At 41.7% G+C, this 20525-nt stretch overlaps 1 protein-coding gene across 5 annotated transcripts in view; it reads right to left on the reverse strand.

The window, feature by feature from the left end:
- The window catches only part of gtdc1 (glycosyltransferase-like domain containing 1), a 41120-nt gene that overhangs the window by 9076 nt on the left and 11519 nt on the right, over positions 1-20525 (reverse strand). For 4 of the 5 annotated variants that reach the window (XM_060875717.1, XM_060875716.1, XM_060875718.1 and 1 more), the window contains exons 2-6: positions 19776-19993; positions 11874-12041; positions 11015-11188; positions 1852-1950; positions 1543-1683 (exon numbers count right to left, since the gene is read on the reverse strand). In XM_060875717.1, coding sequence (XP_060731700.1) covers positions 1543-1683; positions 1852-1950; positions 11015-11188; positions 11874-12041; positions 19776-19954 — 761 coding nt within the window. In that variant the 5' untranslated portion in view covers positions 19955-19993. The remainder of the gene's footprint in view (positions 1-1542; positions 1684-1851; positions 1951-11014; positions 11189-11873; positions 12042-19775; positions 19994-20525) is intronic. The other variant, XM_060875720.1, reaches the window with a different exon arrangement.

Genomic DNA, 20525 nt, shown 5'->3' on the forward strand with positions numbered 1-20525 from the left:
TATTTATCCCAAACAGATTCTGAAAGTTAAGCCTGGCGTCGTGATCGCTCATCCCTCACTAACCCTTGATTTGATTCGGCGGTCGTTTCATCGACACCTGCACACGCAGATCTCTGATCTGATTGGTCCCAGGCGGCGCCTGCAATTAGACAGCGCTGTAATCCGGCCCAGGATGAACGCCTAACCAGGCCACAAACAGATTAACAATCTGTAAGCAAGTGATGAGAGAGGAAAAAAAAAAAAAAAAAAAAAAAACAAGCTTAGCGGAAAAGAGAGGGGTGAGACACAGAGTACACACTGTGTCAAAGCTTAAAATCATACAGATAATCCAAGCCTCTTTTACAAAACAGTTGCCCTGGCCCTGTGTAAACCCTAATTTGACTCGGCCCGGCTCCAGCGTTTATAAAACGCGCATGTTGCGAGTCCTTAATCCATCTGTGTTTTGCTCAGTTTTTCAGGAGATTATAAAACGGCCCGTTTTCATTACCGATACAAGAGTAGTTGAGATGCGGAGACCCAACGCAAACAAACACGGTTAAATCCCAGTGCCAGCGTAGAAACTTCTGCACCGGTGGTCTTTTTTTTTTTTTTTCACCCGTGAACCTGATTTACGAGCGTTTTTTCAGTCAGGAAACATGCTGTCCCCGCCAAGAGATGAGAGCAGAGTCATGGGAGAAAAATGCAGCTCGAAAAACCTTTTTCTCTCCCCACTCTGTAGGCTGAGCAGATGAAGCAGAGATACAACGCTGCTCGGTTTCCATTAATGCCAGGAGAAGCTCTAAAATATGGGGAGTGGAAGACATTTAAACTTCAGCAGAAGCCACAAAACGGTCCTGCGGGCAGTGAAATATTTTCTCATCCCTCCCCTGCTCTTTTCTGCGTACACAGCTCAACGACAGTGCGTTTCCACGTTGTCATGGGGAGGACGTGGCATCGCGGTGGGCTTCGGCCCTTACGACTGCCGTCAAACGATAATAAAACGATTGATGTTTCTCACCCACACCGGTCACATTTTATTTTTTTGTCTTCTCCCTGGAGGGAAAAGGGAAGTGAAACTGCTGCGCAATAAAAGATCTGAGCAGAACGGATTCAAGATTATACGCCTAGAATAGACTCAATGGTCCTTCTTTGTTGCACCAAAATGATTTCTTCATGTTGTACCGAAAACATGTGGGTTGTCCGTGTTCCATGCCCCCGCCTCGCTGTCAAACAAAACACACTGGTCCAACAGCCTGAACGATTTCTGTTTGGAAACACAGAGAACATACTGAGATGCCAAACTGTTTCACCCTTTTGTTCGAATCTACCACGAGAACTGTTTGCCATCTGCACTTTGTACCTTTGCACATTTCCTCTGGAGGTTAAACAGAGTCCAGTGTGAAATAATGCTTCACATCGTATGCAAAACATCGCTTGTTACAGTTGAAAAGACGGTTGATATACAGTATTATTGTTTAAGGCATTTCGTTTTGCAGGTCCGGCCGACTGTGAACTGAAGTGAACCGGGAACGCCGAGCTGGACGAGGATATCAAAACACCTACCAACGGTGAGGCCAGACGATGTGCAGGGGCCGCGGCGCTCCTCTTTCTGGATAAGGATACCGCTTGGACGCTAGTCCTGGCTCCGGCTCTTCTGCGTCGCACTCGTATCTTTGTTCCTTCTCATTTTCAGATGTTGTGGTGCTAGTGAGATAAATATGGTGCATAAATTATATTAAAAGCATTATTTTAAGTTTCCACTATCAGCGTAAATATAACGCATATAGAGCGAATTTAAAGAATAGAAGATTATCTAACACGGTTAACGTTTTTACGCTACGCGGTGATACGTCAGTGTTAGGCCATTTTTACCGAGCCGCTGCTGCCTCAGGATGCTTTTGGGAATCTTGCAAGCTGATACTGTGCTCAGACTGGGTTTTTCTTAGCAGGAGCTTGTGTTCAGGCAGAAATCTAAAAAAAAAAAAAAAAGAAAGAAAACCAGGCATGACAAAGTCTATATACAGTACAACTTTTCTTCACCTCTCTCAGTCCTCACAGTGAATCCGTTTGTTCTGACAAAAGGAACGCCGGAATCGAGGAGAACGTAAAAATGTTGATTTCTTTACAAATGTACATTTGTGCACGTCATCTTGTGCCCTCCACAAGCGAATCTGTCCCGGTGCCCTTTCCCATGAGCTAAAATAAAAGCAGGTAGGAGTATAAGTGACGTGCGCCGTATGCGATTATTACACGTCGGTTCAAAACAAGTCGGATTTTTGTGTTATTGTGTGCCAAAAGCCGTCTATAAAACACAGAAGAGACATTCCCGACTTCCCTCAGACTGCCTATACTCTGCTACATCGCACTGGGAGGCCTAATTGCAGGTTGTGCAATGGACTTCAGCCAATTAGCTATTCGAGAGCAAAGATTCCCTCCCGTCACGTCCTGACGCGTTATTATGTTTTGCAGCGGAGCAGAACCGAGGGAGCAGCCATAAGCCGGAGACTCGGCGCTGAAGAATGGGCCATCGACGGCTTGAAGTGAGCGCAAAGAAAGACGTCGATAGTGGCGCGCTCATCACACAAAACAAATCATAATAAACAATGGCATTACACATATTCTTTTTATTCTGTTGGCTCGCGTGCTCCCATTCAAGCAGATGAGCTTCTGGCGCAACTTGTTACTTTCAGAGCCTTTAATTCCTCTCTTGCCCACCAGCTACAAATGAATACCACAGAAACCTTGGACCATGGCAAGCAAAACACAGACCTAGTTTCTCAGATAATCTCTAGTAGACAGTGCCATGCCTTCAGCAGTCATTTCCCAAAGGAAGAAAGTTCATTATTTTGGCCTGACTGAAATGGATCCTCTAAGTAGTGCCTTCGTTGCGCCAAAAACTTTGTGGTGGAGGGCGACGGCGCGGGATGACTAACTACTAACCGATTTAGCACAGTGGCCCGCAATATGTTTGCAATACACGGAGGAGCGTTCCAATTGCTGGAGATCTCATCTACTTCAAAACGAAATGTGCTATAAAGTCAGGAGTGTAAAAACCCAGCTTCTCTTTGAGGTACACACACAAACGGCTGGCTTTTGTGGCGTCGAAGCCCTTTTTTTTGCTTTACGCGTTCCTGGTTAGCTCGTGGACCGTCAGAGTCGCAGCCTATAAGTCACTTACTATGTGATAATCTTGAGTCCTTCACGCATCGCCTTCATAAAGCAACATTGAGACGGCGAAGAAATTCACGGCGAGTACAGAAGTGTTTTTACAACAGCAGGACGTTGGAGCTCCGTCCTCACCATGTTCTTACTGCTTGGTACAGAATTTCCCAGACAAACTCAGGAAATAATGATGAAAATAACAATAACATCCACATAATAGATAGTTTACAGCAGATTTACATGAATGCAAATAGAATGGTTGTAGTAGTATATAGTGAGTGACGCTACGCTTGGGCAATAAAGATTTTTACATGCTTGTAATTCACAGATTAAAAAAAAAAATATGATAAACTATTAAATCACCAAGACAAAGAAAAAGTGAAGTATTTCTGCTATTTTGAGAATTAACATCATCGGTTGTGGGGTCAGGAAATTCTTAGTATTCCACAGTACTGAGATCTAAACTGTACAAACAAATATATAAAATAAATAATATATACACTATAAAAATGTATAAGAAATATATAATATAAAATGTTTGTTATCTTTACTTTGCTGACTGATGCAGGAAACAAAAAAAACTATTTAAAATCACCAGAATTAACAGTATTTGTTTTAGATAAGTTTTAGATCAGGCACTTTCATTAAAGGTGGGGTCTCCGTTGTTTGAGAAATGCTTCAGAAAACCGAGTCGGGCCGACAAACAAAACAAATACAAAACAAATACAAAACAAACAAATGAGAAGAAAGGGGCGTGTCTTGTCAATATGGGCGGAGAGAGTGTTCAGTGCGCATGTGTGACATTAGCAGAAACTAATTTTTAACATTGACATGGAGGATAAAAACAAAGAAAGAAAGTGAAGAAAGACTTACGATAAGGTAAGAAGTAGGACGTGTTAATATAGGATCAGCTTTCCAGCGCCGGAGAGAACTGAAGGAGCAGGAAGTTGGTCACATATTCACAGATTGGAGTTTCCTGAGTCAATAACTCCTGAGCTAAACGCTGTTACTACACAAATAACACCTCTTTTCTATCGTAGTAATGTAGAGACGCAGCTACAACCGTGTTTTGTGTAGTAACAGAGTTTAGCTCAGGAGTTATTGACTCGGGAAACTCCAATCTGTGAATATGTGACCAACATTACTTAAGACGCCGAGGCGCTTTTTTCCTTCTCGATAGGTGAGTAACGTTGGTTTTGCTTTGTTACACAGAACTAATATATGCCTTTGTCCTTTACATGATTATACTTGTGTGTCAGTTTTGCTTGTTTGTTTATCTACAATCGTATTGTTCTTCACTTCAGCTATGATAAAGACACATTTCTTTCCATTAGTTGCCTGGGTTGCGTATATCAAATATCGACATTGGCTTTCAAACATCAGAGACCACACCTTTAATTTTTTGTTTTTGGCTGAGAATTTTGAGTTTCCAGGTATTTTTGAGTGTCAATTTGTTTTGCTCTGCAAGTTCTAATCGATGACATCACTAGACATCGTGGAAGTGTAAAATTGTAGAGAGAGGATTAAACCCTTACGTTAAACAAGCCTAGATGACGTTGTTAACAATTTCTATGTCCTTCTCTTCTTTAAAATGTGTTCTTGGTCATTTTTTGTCCATTTTAATTAAAAAAAGCGCTCAGACTAGTCCCTATCTTACAGTATAAACCGTATCTCATAAAGCCAGTTCTCTCTCATCATCTGGTAAGCTGCGAGATTAAACTTTATGTTCCGAGAAATGTTCCTCTCAAAAATAACCTGGAGAACCGAAGGCTCCGATCCAAATTCCCGAAAACTGGCAGAGACGATTTTTAAAAGTATAGAATTTTTCTCTGCTAATTTTAGACAGGACGTTCTTAGACTGCGCTGCTCTCCAAATTAGTGCAGTGCTCATAAGTAAATGATAAACCTTATATTTTCTACCAAAACCTCAAAAGACTAAACATCAACAGAGGCTACTACTAACTTGGACTGAAGTTTTGGACTGATTGAGATTGCAAACATACAAGCACAGAGCGCTGGCCTGTGAAACACCGTGCCAGAGCAGGAGGAAAGAAGTCGAGCTGTGAGCGATGGAGGTGCTTCGAGAGCTCAGAAGAAAATTTCATTTCGAGAACCATTTTGAAAATTACACGAAGCGGGTTTTGACTGGGCAATAAAAACAGGGCCGTGTCCACCGGAGAGAGAGGTACTTAAAGAGAATGGCGCCAATTAGCTTATTTATAAATCAACGGCAATTTCAGTGATGACTTTACCTCACGTTTGATTAAATGTGAAAGGATGGCAGGGCAAAAGAGAGAGTGGGGGGAAAAAAATCAAAGTCAAAAATCATTTGATCTAATTTCCTTTATTGGCAATAATCACAAGCGGTTCCGCTTTCCCGGGCTAATGAAAAATGCCATTGATCTTGAGGTTGGCCGACGCAATAGCTCAGAAACGGAAAGAGCTGGAAGCGAGTCAGACTTGGTCTTTTGGGCAGCGCTGCTAAAGTAGGCTTGAGTAAAACTCTCAGGATGACTTAACGCTCAATGTGCATTAAACAAAAGAGACTGATCGTGCAGAGGTTGAACATGGGCAAGGGCAGAGCTGGGACTGTACCGCTGGCATCATTAATCTCATCATAACTGGCGTCCTGTACGGTGGCCTGACAGAGGTTGAATGTTACGGGCACGGGAGACCTGAAGAGAGCTTCGGAAATGTGGTCCGAGAAGGTCATTATTACACATTAATATCCACATTCATCAATGTGAACTGACCTCACAGGGGCGGCAGGACTCCCGCCCCGGATCTGGCTCGTAGCCTTTAAGTGCAGCTTGTTAAAAAGACATGCGAGTACAAAACTCTACCTCTAAAGCCTGAAGAGAGAGTACTTCACCACAAAGTTACTGACACAGATTGATGGGAGAAGAGGGCAGGTCACTGAGGGGAAATGGAGTGTGTCAGTAATAGTGTCTGGACAGGTCTGCTTCAACTTTTTATTAAAGGAGCACTAGGTTTTTGGAACAAGGCTAGAAAACTTTACACGACACGAACATGAAACCGAACTAGAGCTGGACAAATAATTAAAATAGTGATGCTTGTTCGGTCCTCGGTGCAACTGTAGAACATCATGTGTTTACTTACACATGGCATTGCCATGGCAGAGAGAGAGAGAGAGAGAGAGAGAGAGAGAGAGAGAGAGAGAGAGAGAGTAGTGTGAGAGAGTGTGAGAGGGAGTGTGAGAGTGAGAGAGAGAGTGTGAGAGAGAGAGTGTGTATGTGTGTGTGTGTGAGAGAGAGAGAGAGAGAGAGAGAGAGAGTGTGTGTGTGTGAGAGAGTGTGAGAGAGAGAGAGAGAGTGTGAGAGAGAGAGAGTGTGAGAGAGAGAGAGAGAGTGTGTGAGAGAGAGAAAGAGAGTGTGAGAGAGTGTGAGAGAGAGTGAGAGAGAGAGAGAGAGAGAGAGAGAGTGAGAGAGAGAGAGAGAGAGTGTGTGTGTGTGAGAGAGAGTGTGAGAGATAGAGAGTAGTGTGAGAGAGTGTGAGAGAGAGTGCGAGAGTGAGAGAGAGAGTGTGAGAGAGAGAGTGTGTATGTGTGTGTGTGTGTGTGAGAGAGAGAGAGAGAGAGAGAGAGAGAGAGAGAGAGAGAGAGAGAGAGAGAGTGTGTGTGTGTGAGAGAGAGTGTGAGAGAGAGAGAGAGAGAGAGAGAGAGAGAGAGAGAGAGAGAGAGAGAGAGAGAGAGAGAGAGAGAGAGAGAGAGATAGAGAGAGAGGACGTCAGAAAGCTTGGAGTGAATTTAAAACTGACCCAAATATCCACTTGTAATTAAACACAAACATGTGTAATATATTATGTACTAATTATGACTATTTCCAGTCACTTAACCAACAGAATATATGGCCTGACTGACTATGTGGCATCTCGGCATCTTCATCAACTCTTACTTTCACCAAGTGGGAACTAATTATTTAACCAGCTGTTAATATTGCTAAAAAGTGCAGCGGCCACACGGAGCACTTGGCAGCCTGATGTGATTAAAGCGCTGTGTTTGTGGAAGTCCGAACGTTATATGGGAAATAAAAGTGTCTGATGTGTTCATGCGTTTTCACGACGTAATATAGCGACGAAACGATCTTTTGCGCTATGGACAGATAGTTTGCAGACTCCTCAGGGGGTTTCCGGTGTACTTGGAATGCAGAACATAAACAAGCACAGGACATTTTTAGCTCGTAGAAGTCACAGGTGCTTGAGAATGACTTTCTAGAGCCATCGTGTTGGCTTTAGAAGTGCGATGTTATCCACAACACAAGCTCAATCAACGGGTTCTGATCCAGCACATGTGGAAAATCCCAGAGAAAAGCCTTTCAGCGGTTTTCGGTATTCCGCATTACTACTGAATACTGAGTAACTCATTCATTCATTCATTTTCTACCGCTTATCCGAACTACCTCGGGTCACGGGGAGCCTGTGCCTATCTCAGGCGTCATCGGGCATCAAGGCAGGATACACCCTGGACGGAGTGCCAACCCATCACAGGGCACACACACACACACTCATTCACTCACGCAATCACACACTAAGGACAATTTTCCAGAGATGCCAATCAACCTACCATGCATGTCTTTGGACCGAGGGAGGAAACCGGAGTACCCGGAGGAAACCCCCGAGGCACGGGGAGAACATGCAAACTCCACACACACAAGGCGGAGGCGCGAATCGAACCCCCAACCCTGGAGGTGTGATGCCAACGTGCTAACCACTAAGCCACCGTGCCCCCCCCACTGAGTAACTCATCAAGGCTAAAAACAAACAAACAAAAAACAAACAAATCATCTATTGTAGGTTGTTGGTTTTTTTTTCATAGCTAGTCACCAAATACTTAGGACAAATATCCCATGTTGTATTATTTTTTTTTCCCCATCCTCGTCCTCGCTGCATTCCTATTTATCACGGTTTGCTCTGAGCACTTCAAAGCACCATATGGACTCGATTGTGGCTCGGTCCTGGCACATGCAATCTGTAGATCAGAGGCATGCTGTACCTTTGGGTTTTACCGTTGGATTATTTTCACAGGGGACATGCTGAGGAGTCGTAGTGACTCTGAGCCGAGAGATTTTTTTATTTATTTTTTTTTAAGACCGATCCTATAAGAACACGAAGGTACAATCTAACTTGAATGAAACAAATGAGAAAAGGTGCCTGCCAGATGTTCCACCGACAAGATTAAACGCTTGACGGTTTGATTAAGAAAGCCCCGGACTCTTCATCTCCTCACTCTGACCGCATTACCGCTTCAGAGCAATCGGGGGAGAGAAAAAAAATAACTGCTGTAAGGATGAGTGATGTGGTGTATAAGGATTTGGAGTTCCAGGGCCAAGTTGATAAGTATTCTTGACCTCTATCGGGCCACGATACGGTCAGCTCTACGTTTAAATAAGGACGTCTTCGTCCGGCCTTCTGAGCCATCGGCAAAATCATGGCGGCTCTTGATGTTTTTGTTGATATTTTGCGATCGCCGCAAATCAAATGAATGTCCACGGAACTGCGAGATATCTACATCCCAAAACGCGACGTTGACGTAGTCTTAAACAAGAAAGGTTTTTTCATTAACGGAGTAACAAGGCTTACTCCGCGTCCAAGTGGCTTTGATCTAACTTTCCAGCGTTGCCATTGTGAAACTTTGATATGGAGCCGTTTCCTTTTGAACCTCGTTGAAGGAATCTCTGCAGCAGGATATCCTGCCATCTGCTTCGGCAACACAATCATTCCACGAGTCAGTCATTGGAGGCAGGCCACTCCTCGGAGAGTCACACATCAATGGCTTTGAAGCGCTTTTTAAAAGCAGCCAAAGAGCCCTCTTTTCCCCCTCAACTTTAAAAAAAAAAAAAAAAAAGTAGCTTCGGTTATCTGCATCGAGTTAAATGGGCTAATAAAAACCTGTCCTTCCAGACAATGGAATCCTGCTAGGAGATCATCGAGATATTGTTTCCTCTCGAGGAGGCTAATTGTACTGAGATTTCGGTCACATGGGACGACGTGTCGTTGTTAAATTGCGGTCTTTAGGATCAATACGATACCGTTTATGCCTCGGAGACAAATGGAACGGTCACTCCAGGAAACATTTAATGCCACTTAAGTGGAAATAGCATTTGCAGCTTAAGGAGTAAATCTAATGACGACATAAAGAAGAAAACAATTGGAAATGTACCGTAACCGGGTCCAGTGCTATAGATTAGTCCACTTATACAGCTGCTGGGGCTTGAACTGGTTTTTCATTCATTTATTCATTCTTTTTCTACCGCTTATCCGAACTACCTCGGGTCACGGGGAGCCTGTGCCTATCTCAGGCGTCATCGGGCATCAAGGCAGGATACACCCTGGACGGAGTGCCAACCCATCGCAGGGCACACACACACACTCTCATTCACTCACGCACTCACACACTACGGACAATTTTCCAGAGATGCCAATCAACCTACCATGCATGTCTTTGGACCGGGGGAGGAAACCGGAGTACCCGGAGGAAACCCCCGAGGCACGGGGAGAACATGCAAACTCCACACACAAGGCGGAGGCGGGAATCGAACCCCCAACCCTGGAGGTGTGAGGCGAACGTGCTAACCACTAAGCCACCGTGCCCTCCCTTGAACTTTTTTTTTTGTTTTTTTTACAAAAAAAAAAGTTTAACCAGAATCAGAATCCCAACACTGGAGCTTCTCCACACCTTAAATACCCTCTCTCTCCATTCCTGAATAAAAGCCTTACTGTAGAAATGTAAAGGTTATAATACGTCACTAGTATTAAATTTGGGTTGTTAATTATTACGTCATTAAAAAAGGTCTTAACAAAAAGTACCTGCGAATGAAAAGGAATTTAAATTCAGAGTGGGTTTGTCTCTTGTCTGTGGGCGTATTTTACTTTAGATATTTAATACAAAATCCTTAAACAATGTTGGTCGGATTCCTCGGGCGTGTTGACGGATGACCGGCCGCGCGTATAATCACTTCCTTACACTCTGTGATTTTCCTGTGGATGGGGCAAATTAGCATCTGAAAATGAGCTGAGAAACTCTGTAGGCGAAAACCTTGCGTCATCACTGTCAGTTCACTTACAGTGCCTCTTAGCTGTGACACACACACACACACACACACACACACACACACACACACACAGAGAGCTACATTTAAGCAACTAATGCTGCACAGGAAAAGTTTAGACCTGCATCTCCAAACAAACCTCCTGGATTTTGTAATGAATTTGGGTCATGACTCAAACGTCAAAATTCCATTGCAACTTTGCAAATTTGTGCGCGAGTTATGAAACTGTGTGTTGTAAAATTGTAAACGCCCCGGTTATGATGCATGGCAACATAAATAAAAGTTGTAATCTGTGCAGCTAATTTTTTAGGTGCATCATTCCTTGTATGTGACGCCTTTCAGATCGTGTGACGTTACATCGTGGTTTAAGAACGCAACCTTTTGAATTCGTCGCATATAGTTTTCAAAATAAAGAAATTACTGATGTGAGAAGACGAGAGGATGCTTTATATGTTAAGTCAACGTAAAAGCGGAGGAGTTTGTTTCTTAAAGAAAAAGTCCTGCTAATTGAAGAGGTCTTAAATAGAAGATAGAGAAAAGGTTGCGATGTTAAAGACATCAATTGAATTACCTGCATCACATTAAACAGACTGTATTTTTAGGTATATTTATAATAGTGTGTGTGTGTGTGTGTGTGTGTGTGTGTGTGTGTGTGTGTGTGTGTGGGGTGAACTTTAATATCCTGTACTCCTGCTGAAAATCACCTTCTTACACAACCTTGTCCAGGAGTGGATTTTAAAAGTTTTTAACAGACAAACTGCAGACTACATGATGATGAAGGTAAAGGCTGTGATGACGGGACGGACCTCGCGACTTCAGGGAAGCGGATGGGGAAGTAAAGGACGCTGCATTTGGGCCGGATGAGCTGCTCCAAGCCCTTGGGTCGGTGATCGGGCATCATCTTCAGGAAGCTGGAGATGGAGGACAGGAACGAGTCCATGTTGAACGCCGAGTTAAACAGGACCGCGTCTGCCACCAAGCTGGGTGTAGAGACACAAGCATTATGTAAGATGAATGTGATAACAGGTAATGAAAACACAATCATGAAACAGCACAGAAGCATGGATTAGACATTCACGAGGACTAGTAATAGTGATTTAATTATGTCCAATAAAACACGAAACCGAGGAGCAACGAGCTGAGCTTTAATTGTTGTACAAATTAAAGAATGGCTCGTGCCAAGGCGCGCGATTAGCATTCGAATTAGCGGCGCCTAAGCTGCCTTTTAAATATCACTGCGCTGTTGTAATTATAAACAAACAGAGAAGTTAACTGAACAAGCAAAGTAGGCAGACTATAAGCATAAAGCAGAACAATTACACCGTAGCCTTAAAAAAAATGTAGCATGGAGATTAATGAATATATTCAGCAATACACGATTCGTAGCAAGAGCTGCATTACAGTATGAGATGCTCTAATTAAGCGAGTGTTGTGAGAGAGCGAACGCTTTTAACGGCAAAGTACGCCTGAAGAATCGCGGTCTATCTGCCTGCTACACTATTAAAGCCTTCCGTGGAACTTCTGCTTCACTATTACGCGTACATCCGAGGTCGTGGTTTACACGAAACGCAGCAGTTCGGAAAAGTAAATAAATAAACAAACAAACAAAAAGGATACGACTGAAGCGGAATTCAGCCGAAGTCCATTTTCCGCCAGACGGATTACCATGACAGGATCTGGTTGTAGCCATATTGGAAGTCTCTCTCTTGGCTTTTACGGACCGGATAAATCAACTGGTTTTCGTGAAAGTAGAGGATCTTCTTCAGAGCGGCGAGGTCCGGCCGCAGGGCCACCAATTCGGCGAGGTTTAGCACGGAGCTCGTTAATAAAACCCTGAAAAGAAAAAGAAAGCTATTATTAAAAGTAACATCGCTATCGATTCAAGCGTGAAAAAACATACAAAAACAAATAATGATAGGATACTTCGGACATATCCGGTAGTGTGTCATAGCCCTAAATAAATAAAAGGGATCGTCTCATATGCGTTAGGTGCATTACTGAGGGGCAGTAATCAGTGTGCTGGGTCACGCAGTGAAGTGAAGTGAAGAGAAGCGAAGTGAAGAGAAGAGAAGTGAAGGGTGCTACTCGAGGCTGTGTCCCTGTCTGCATTAAAAGCTTTGGGATAGAGAGAGAGAGCGAGCGAGCTTTGAAGCTGTGTCATTCATCTCCCTAAATGAACCCAACCCCCTATTTGCCGTGCTTCGAGCTCAGCTTCTTTGATGTGGCGAGGCTGTGGCCTCGAGACCACGACGAGTTCTGGGTTTAACTCGCGTTCTAGCGCTGCTGTAGGAGCGATTTCTCTTACAAGAACCCTGAGCTCGATCATCACGTCACGAGTCATGCGAGTGTTCTCAAACTGGAGGAAAAAAGTTTTTTGTTATGTTATCATGTGCTCATCAGTACGAGACACGGTTACCGCAACGAAAAAGCAGAAGATACAGAACCAAAGCAGATGACGGAACGCTATTTTTGGTCTGTATTCCTTCTGGAAAGGGTCCAGGCAACACATTCGGGTACGGTATTAATAAAAAACGGGGACTTGCTCTTGCTGCCTTTGAACTGGAGGTGATGAGTGAAATTGGATGCATCTTTTCAATTTGGTTCAAATCACACATGTGCATGTGCGTGTGTGTGTGTGTGTGTGTGTGCACATTTGCGCCCAAATCAGCTAAGCATTAAATATATTAGTACTGTACGTAAGCCAAATTCATAAAAAACAGACATTGTGCATTGACTTGACTTGCTTAAGACAGGATGGATCTTTGGGTTGGAAGCTTTTTAATCCTGAACATGGAACAAAAGGTCCACAGAGGTTCTGAGACACCCCTAAACAGATGATGAACAATCTCCAGTTAGCTTTACAGGAATAAAACTCCGTCTCTCAAACAATGGGGAGTCATTTTGTGGCGCTTGTGTAAAATAACAGTTCTATAACGGTCCATAGAAGTGGTGTAACAACATGCAAGCATGGCAGCACACTGGGATGAATAATGTGTGTTAACATACTGTATGAAGTTGTTTTTTTTTTAAAATATTCTCTCCTTTCTCATAACCGAATCATTTATCACCGATGCCGCACTGATGCTCTGGCGTTATGCGCCATTTCATGTCGCTCTTTTTTTAAAAAGAGCTTGTTGTAAGCGGACACCGTGACATACTGAAATTAGGTTGGGCGATTATCATTCCGTAAATTTTTCATACCGCTCCACCCATAAGCCCAGAGAGTGGACTGCTCCTGAGGAATTCGGACTCTAGAGGAAGCCAAAATCCCACGAGAGAAACAAAATGACCGACGTGAACATGCCCCTCATCCTCCCCTCCTCTGATTCCACTACAGAGTCAACTAGATGGAATCTGTGGCCTCCGGTGCAATGACTCTGCCTGTCTGTAGTCCGGTGGACGGACGTTCGTAACCCGTTATAGCGCACGTCTCGGCCTGCCGCAAGGTTGTCAGGACACGCTGTGGCAAGTCGTGTGAGATTTCTGGGTGTATACAGTCAGAGCAAATTTAAAATCCCATAATACCTTGTGTTCCGTAAACACACGATCTGGTGAATTATCGGTATTGCTGGGTCACGGTGCTTGGCCCCCTGCTAACGCTGCTTTACCGCCACTCTGTATTCATACACTGGATTTGTTATTTGTTGGAAAGAATCCTTTCACCAGCGGAAAAACACTTTAAAAGCCACGACCAGTAATTCTGTAGCGTTCCATAAATCAATCATCACTTCGCGGCACAATGAAAGCGCTCTCGTGTGTTAGACTTTTAACTAGCGCACGCTATTGGTCCGTCGATCAAATATGGAAAAAAATCACAACAAACGCGTCAGAGCTGTAACGTAATACGGGTGTGTTTTAAACCCGAGCGTCACTTTTTACTCATAACTGTGTATTTCCTTTTACTCCTACTCAAAACACATTCTCTTATACAGTACACCAACCCGAGTTTTTTTCAGTACACAATTTACTGAGAAGTCTTTCACCAGCGATGAGTGCGAGCCCTTAAAATGCCATCCTTAGAAGCTAATTTGTTATTGGCAGACGCAGGGTTTTCTCTCTCGTCACAAGACCATAATTGTCGCCCACCGTTTGTTTCCAAAGCGACGGCTGCTAACTGAAACCAGAGCAGATGTTTTAGGTCCAAAAGGGACCTGTAGGACAGCAGACATGGTGGGTGGCTCTGTTACTGCGTTTGCTTAGTCATATTCCTAATTGCATAAGAGTGTTTGAGTGAAAGGTGCCGTTTTGGAAAGACTTTTTCGGCTTTTGCTCCTGGCATAATACGGCTGTAGAAAATTCCCCCTCCTATAATTAACACGGGTCGCGGGAGTTCAGCTCATGAATTAATCATTTTGGCCTGGCGCTCTTTATTAAGCTCGGTTATGCGCAAACATTTTGTTCGCTCTGTGTTTTAAACGGCCAAAATATCGATACGAGAGAACGTCGTCTGAAGCGATCTTATCGGGTAAAGTCTTACGAGCGATCTTTATTTCAAAGATTTCACAGTTTTTTTCCTTTTAGATATTTGTTCTCCACAAGCATTAGAGAAAAAATGACACATTTGAAGGTTTGCTCCGGGGGTTTCCCCACCCACCGTTTGAGAGGAAAGGTGGAGAAAGAGATGCTGCTGTTTGTGAAAATGTAGAGTTTTCTGTAGGACCAAGCTGCATCAAATTCGCTTCGTGCAAGCTCTTCGCAAATGTGCGAGACGTAACATGCCACTTGCTGTCTTCACGTTCGTCTAGTCCCGCGACCTTTTCGAAAAAAAAAGATCACGGTGGCAATGTGCGAACTTATCATGAACTTTTCACTCAAATTATGGCCTAGGACCTGCTCATACTCTGTGACCGCAATATATATAAATATGTGCCTATGTACCACTGTACTGTATTGTGTAGTCCCACTTACTTTGCAAAATGTAGTCAATATTTCATTTGTCCTGCTTTACAGTTACACAAAAGCATGAGGATAATGCAATTGTCAATTATTGGGAGCTACGTGACCCATGATGATGCTCTAATGGGCTTAACCCCTTGACACGACACGATCCTCACAGTCATCCACGAAAATCTTTAGCATATTACAACACACATGCTTGTCCTCAGTCAGCTAAATGTTACCACCTAAAAGTGTGTTTTGAACTAGCCAAGTTTTGCATAGCGATAAAGCATGCAGGACTTTTAATAGGCAACGGACAAACGATTATTTCTTTATTGAGAACAAGGACTGCTTCCTAGGGAAGTGGGAGCTCAGTGGTTAATATGTTGAACTACAGATCAGAAGGTCTGCTTCTGGCCCCCTGAGCAAGGCCCTTAACCCTCGACTGCTCAGCTGTATAAATGTAACGCATGTAAGGCTCTCTGGATGGACGCAAGGACGTCTGCTAAACTTAAATGAAAATGAGAGTGAAGGATCTGACATCATAACGAATGCAAATGTAAAAAACAAATATGATTGCATACAAGAATGTGTGTGAGCAGACCAAATATTAAAAAAAAAAAAAAAAAAAAAAAAAAAAAAAACTGGAAACACAGCAGAATTCATTTAAGCCAAACTCAGATGAACCAGTCGTGCATCCAGGCCAGGTTTCAGGTTGCTAATGTAATGCCATGGAGCAGAAAACCGCTTTCAGTTGGGGATGTTTGTTAAAAAATAAAAAATGCTGGCGGTCTCTGCAGAAATCTGTCCTGAAAAGAAAGTTGTTATCAAATGGTAATACTGTCAGGGTTCCCACTCTTTTTCAGAGATCATTTTCCAGGACATTTCAAATTTAGCAAAAAAAGACAAGGATCACAGATTCACGGCCTAAAGTAACATGTTCTTCTCTCCAGAAGTCTTAAAAACAACGTACACTTTATGGCTATTACTTAACTATACTTTTAAAGACAATTTGTCATGTGAATGAAATTTGAACATTTATAAAATAAAAAGACTGCACATATTAATACCCTTTCCTTTCTCAGGCCAACGCCATCATGCATGCTTTAGATTGCTGTGCATTCCCCTTGCACATGATATTCAGATTAACAAGGTTAATATAACCTGCTTACCCGTCACCATTTGCTGAAAACATTCGAGCACTTAAACCATTCCTAGCGCCTGAAACCGCCAACACAAGACAGCGTCATCCGTCACGGCGAGATTAAACAGCATAACAAAAAACCCGTCAAAACCTGAACAGAGCGCTTTCTGTTACTAACGTTACTTGTTTCGACCAGTTTGTAAACTGTTCTTTAAATGATCAAGAACATTTAAAAATAAGAATTTTCCAGGACAAGAAGATTTTTTCCAGGACAATTTATGTTTTCGCTCATTTTCCATGTGTTTTCCAGGACTGGAACATTGGTCATTAATTTTCCAGGATTTCCAGGACGCGTGGGAACCCTGTACTGTCCACAAGTACAATCATGAGAAGGACCGAAGAAATAAGTACGTCCATGTTTGCGTATAAAACTTTTTTTTTTTATTTTTTTATTTTTTTAATAAATTGCCCAGCTTTTCATATTTATATCTAAAGCTGAAGGACAAATAAAGCTTTGGAATGGCTGAAGAGACTTAAAGGTGAGATTTGGACTCGGGTCTTTTCCGACCAACAAACGGCATAAACGACATTTTGGTGTGTTATCAGGGCATTCACTAAATTCCAGGGGTTTCGTTACCACGACGTAAAGTGGGCGTTTCTGGAGGTCTTGGAAAAACGCCCTCTTTCAAACAAAGAGCATACCTACGAAGGACAAAACAGTCATACAGGTAGATTTATTTTAGAAAACAAATAAACAACCAAAAACTACGGTTATGTTTAGGGTTAGATGATCAAATAGGCCACGCCTACCCGATGACGCAATATATGTTACGCTGTTCTGAAATCCCTGGAAATAAGAGCATCCCGTGTTATCAGGATACACGATTACGTCCGTAAAGACGTCTACCGTCTCCAGAAGCGTCTTGCGTCTGCATGTGTACCTTTTTGAGAATAAAATGACTGAAAATGCTGATAAGATCAACGATCGGTAAGGAACGTATTCATTAGTCATTGAGAGCCTGACACTGACCTTCACTGATGTAACCACACAGCTCCCACTGATCTAACAGGTATTCTACACTCTTGCTCTTATGCGCATGTGCTTTTGTTTTTAACTGAATGGAAAATATATTCATTGTAGTTGTTTTGTGGTGTACAGGGACCTTTTCTCTCAGATTATTTCCACTGATATCCACATACACACACATTAGCAAAGTTTGTGGGAATCTGGACCATCACACGGACGTAAAATTAAACAGTTTCAGTAACTAAAGTAATACTAGTCACGTCTCTTTATATGCACTGTTCTGACATTGACTGTTCTGATTTTTTTCCTCCAGATCCACTCCCAAACTGTTGGGTCATTTTGTCATAGGATCCAACCGGTTACCTGAATGAATAAACAGCTATTTTCTGATTGATTTAATTTTATTTCCTATTAAATTGGGGGGGGGAAATGTTTCAAAAACGTTACAGGAAACCAACCAAAGTGCACGACACCGTGGGTTGGCGATCACGTGCAATCCCCCTCTTCTACCTGTAAAAGGTCTCAACACCATTTTAAGCATGTTTGTGTCTGTGTTTTAAGAATTTTAAATATATATTTTTTTTTATAATCAGAGATAGGTTTAGTCCCAGGTGGGCAGTGAAGCAGAAATGACTTGACATTTGCATGTTCTATAATCTCTCTCAGGTAGAAAGCGAGGTTTCGGCTATTAGCTTTCTGTAAGTTGCTTTGTCAGCATGCATGCTAGTTTCCGGACATGTTTCCACCACACTGACGAATGATAAAATATGAATCAGAGCTGCAACACTATAGAACCATTAACCTAGAAACATGACCAATACTGAGAACCTGACTATGATACCACATGTGGGGTGAAACACAACTACACACACACTGTACGTCCTGAGGAAAGTTTCCCTGTTCCTCAGCTAATCTTCTGTAGTCAAGGAACAGCTTTAACCCTTACCATGTGTAGTGTCCACAAGGAAGAGCTTTAACCCTTACGTGTGTAGTGTCCACAAGGACGGATTTAAAGGGAACGCAGAACGGAAAAGAGTTCCAGATCAGTTGAGACCATTACTGGGATTTAACAAACAATTATACTGATTTCTTTTGCTCTCTAAATTATCGGTGCAACAAGTCGCTAGTGTAACTTTACGATAAATAAATAAATAAATAAATAAATAAATAAATAACGACAAATTAAAAAAAATACAACATTTACATTTTTTTTTCTTGATTACATTCAAAACTGAAAGTTACCATTCTAAAAAAAAATCTGAAATATTTAATGTTAAATATATATATATATAAATTTATAAATAAATTATATATAGTCCTGGGCAAAAGTTTTAGGCAGGTGTGAAGAAATGCTGTAAACAAAGAATGCTTTCAGAAATATAAATAATGAGTGTTTATTTCTGTCAATTTACAAAATGCAAAGTGAGCAAACAAAAGAAAAATCTAAATCAAATCAATAGTTGGTGATACTAACTTTTGCCTTCAAACCAGCATGAAGCGATGGCACGACCCCCACAGAGCCCTGATCTCAACATCATCCAGTGTGTCTGGGATTACATGAAGAGACAGAAGGATGTGAGAAAGCCGACATCCACAGAAGATCTGTGGTTAGTTCTCCAAGATGTTTGGAACAACCTACCGGCCGAGTTCCTTCAAAAACTGTGTGCGAGTGTACCTAGAAGAATTGCTGCTGTTTTGAAGGCAAACGGCGGTCACACCAAATATTGATTAGATTTAGATTTCTCTTTTGTTCATTCACTGCATTTTGTTCATTTATGAAAATAAATGTTTAACACTTTCATTCTTGAAAGCATTCTTTTTTTACAGCATTTTTTCACACCTAACTGAAACTTTTGCACAGTACTATATATGTAATTAAATAATGAATTTATTTGTATAAATAAATAAAAATAGATAAAGAGAAATTGTACAAATTTATATAATGCCAATATTCATTGTAATTATACACACACACACACACACACACATATATATATATATATATATATATATATATATATATATATATATATATATATATATATATATATATATATATATATATATATATATATAGATAGATAGATAGATAGATAGATATAGCATATCAACATTAAATATTGTATGTGTGTGTGTGTGTATGTATATCTATCTATCTATCTATATATATATATATATATATATATATATATATAAATATATATATATATATATATATATATATAAATGTTAATGTTCTTCCTAAAAGTATTTATACATACACATACACACACACACACACACACACATATATATATATATATATATATATATGTATAAACAATTTTCAAGATTTTTCGTTTAGAAACACATGGTATTCTTCCACATGCTATTCTGAGACTTGGAATATTTCAGTTTTTAATAACAGGAACCTTTTAGACAATATAGACGTTTTTTTAAAGAATTTAAAATGCCTAAAAGTGTTAAAGGTCAGAGCGGATTGCGTCGTGTTCGTCCCGAAGCTCTCGGACACACCGACCTGTACGACTGGCTGCTTGGGATAGCTTGCATGAAGTGCAGCGCTGCCGTTCTGGCCCTCCAGTGCCATTTCTTAGCAGGGAGAGTGTAAACCACGCAGTCGTCTATGTTCTGCTGAAGAAGGTCTATCAGCTGCTTGTGAGAGCCGCCGTAAAAAGCCTCCACTAGCAGCAAGCTCATGATGTCTGGAGCAAAACGGAGCGTCCGAAACAATTCGACCTGTAATGACAGAGATAATAGGAGATAATACACCAGAAATCATCACAATTCAAGTTTATTTATTATATATGCTGATGTAGCATCAACATAGCGCATAATAAGCAAAAGGAACAAAAAAAAAAATTTTTTTTTGAAACTACTGAATAATTCTTATTATTTGATATTAATGGAAATACCGCAATGAGTAATGAGACATGACACATGAGGCGGCGTGATGAGGGAATAATAAGTGGGATGGCTGGGCTGTGTTCGATAGAAAAAAATAAATTCGCCTACATGCAGTACTTTCCCGGTCGTTTCTGAAGCTCGAGACTGTCATGTGAAACAAAGGGTTAAGTCATAACTGGAAAGCAGAATGAGGTGTACGTGATATCAACAGCTGGAAATGAAATGCTGACACAGTGATATTTAGCAGACAAACAGGCCTGTAGGTTTAGCATCATGGGAAAAGTGACATTTCTGCCCGTTCAGGAGGCATACGGTCGCTTTAAGTTACTGGATCAGAAGGTGCTCAGGAGTTCTGTGTAACTCC

Source organism: Tachysurus vachellii, chromosome 8 (assembly GCF_030014155.1).
Source record: "Tachysurus vachellii isolate PV-2020 chromosome 8, HZAU_Pvac_v1, whole genome shotgun sequence".
In the NCBI taxonomy this organism is placed as follows: domain Eukaryota; kingdom Metazoa; phylum Chordata; class Actinopteri; order Siluriformes; family Bagridae; genus Tachysurus; species Tachysurus vachellii.